Source organism: Rhagoletis zephyria, unplaced genomic scaffold (assembly GCF_001687245.7).
Source record: "Rhagoletis zephyria isolate East Lansing unplaced genomic scaffold, Rhagoletis_zephyria_1.1 Rzeph_scaffold_74099, whole genome shotgun sequence".
Taxonomy (NCBI): domain Eukaryota; kingdom Metazoa; phylum Arthropoda; class Insecta; order Diptera; family Tephritidae; genus Rhagoletis; species Rhagoletis zephyria.
The window spans coordinates 1-1,232 of record NW_016231148.1 but is presented as its reverse complement, the minus strand read 5'-3'; the positions used below and the strand labels follow the sequence as shown (position 1 = coordinate 1,232).

Genomic DNA, 1,232 nt, shown 5'->3' with positions numbered 1-1,232 from the left:
TTCTTTACCCATTTTGCATCTCCCATTTTTCCCAGATTTCCCTCTTTGGCTTCATCAGCGGAAAGCTGACGCAGAAGCTGCGCTCCAGTGCCTTCTCCGCCATTCTCTCGCAGCCGATCAGCTGGTTCGACCGGCCGGAAAACACCTCCGGAGCACTGGTGGCCCGCCTGGCGAACGACGCCGCCGACATTCAAGGGCTGACCGGTCTGCGACTGGCGATGATCATGCAGGCGCTGTCGCAGCTGGTGGCCGCCATTGCCATCGGCTTCACCGTCAACTGGCAGCTGGCACTGGTGGCCCTGCTGTTGATGCCACTGGTGGGGGCGTCTGCTGTGGCCGCCTCCGGTCTGCACAGAGGAGCGGTGAGGGCTGATGGGGAGGTGGCAGCCGCCACTGGTCGGCTGCTCATTGAGGTGGTGAACGCACTGAAGACGGTCGTCTCGCTGCACAAGGAGGAGTACTTTGTTGGTCGACTGGGAAAGCTGCTGGACGCCCACCAGCGAACTGCCCGGGCGCAGGTGGCGAAGAAGGCGCTGTTGATTGCGGTCGCACAGGCGACGGCCTTTTTCGCCTATGCCGTCTGCTACTTTGCCGGTGGGTACTTTATTGGCAGGCGTTGGCTCTCTTCAGGAGACTTTTTTCGGTATGAGTGATTTGGAATTGGAGTTGTTGATATGGTGACTAATGTTGGCTGCTTAACAGAATATCAGAATCGATGGTCTTTGGTGCGTTGGTTGTCGGCAGAACTGCCGTCTTCTCCTCTGACTACACAAAGGCAAAGTTGGCGGCGTTTAATATTTTCAAGTTGATTGATTCAAAGCCAGCGCAAAAGACAAAGGGTCAAGTGACTAAACCACCAACTGGTCGCGCTGAAGGCAATTTGGACTTCAGTGAAGTGCACTTTAGCTACCCGAGTCGGCCAGAGACTGAGGTGCTCAGTGAACTGAGCTTCAGTGCAAAGAAGGGTGAAACGGTGGCACTGGTCGGTACGAGTGGCTGTGGAAAGTCGACGACCGTTCAGCTGCTGGAGCAGTTCTACGAGTGCTCCAAGGGAAAGATTGTGAGTCTTTACTTCTAAAATAGCCTCTTACTAATCAATCTGCCCATTTAGTTACTGGACGGGACGGACATCAGCAGCCTCCCCGTGGACTGGGTGCGCTCTCAGATGTCGCTGGTGTCCCAAGAGCCGGTGCTCTTCAGCTACAGCATTGCGGAGAACATCGCCTACGGGG

General features: G+C 55.9%; 1 protein-coding gene across 1 annotated transcript; it reads left to right on the top strand.

Annotated features, from left to right (window-relative positions):
- Positions 1-715: 715 nt before the first annotated feature.
- Positions 716-1,060, top strand: LOC108357301 (ATP-binding cassette sub-family B member 5-like; the record flags this gene model as incomplete). The annotated part of the gene is made up of 1 exon (XM_017608389.1): positions 716-1,060. A coding segment is annotated over exon 1 (345 nt), but the record flags the coding sequence as incomplete, so codon positions are not given.
- Positions 1,061-1,232: the final 172 nt, after the last annotated feature.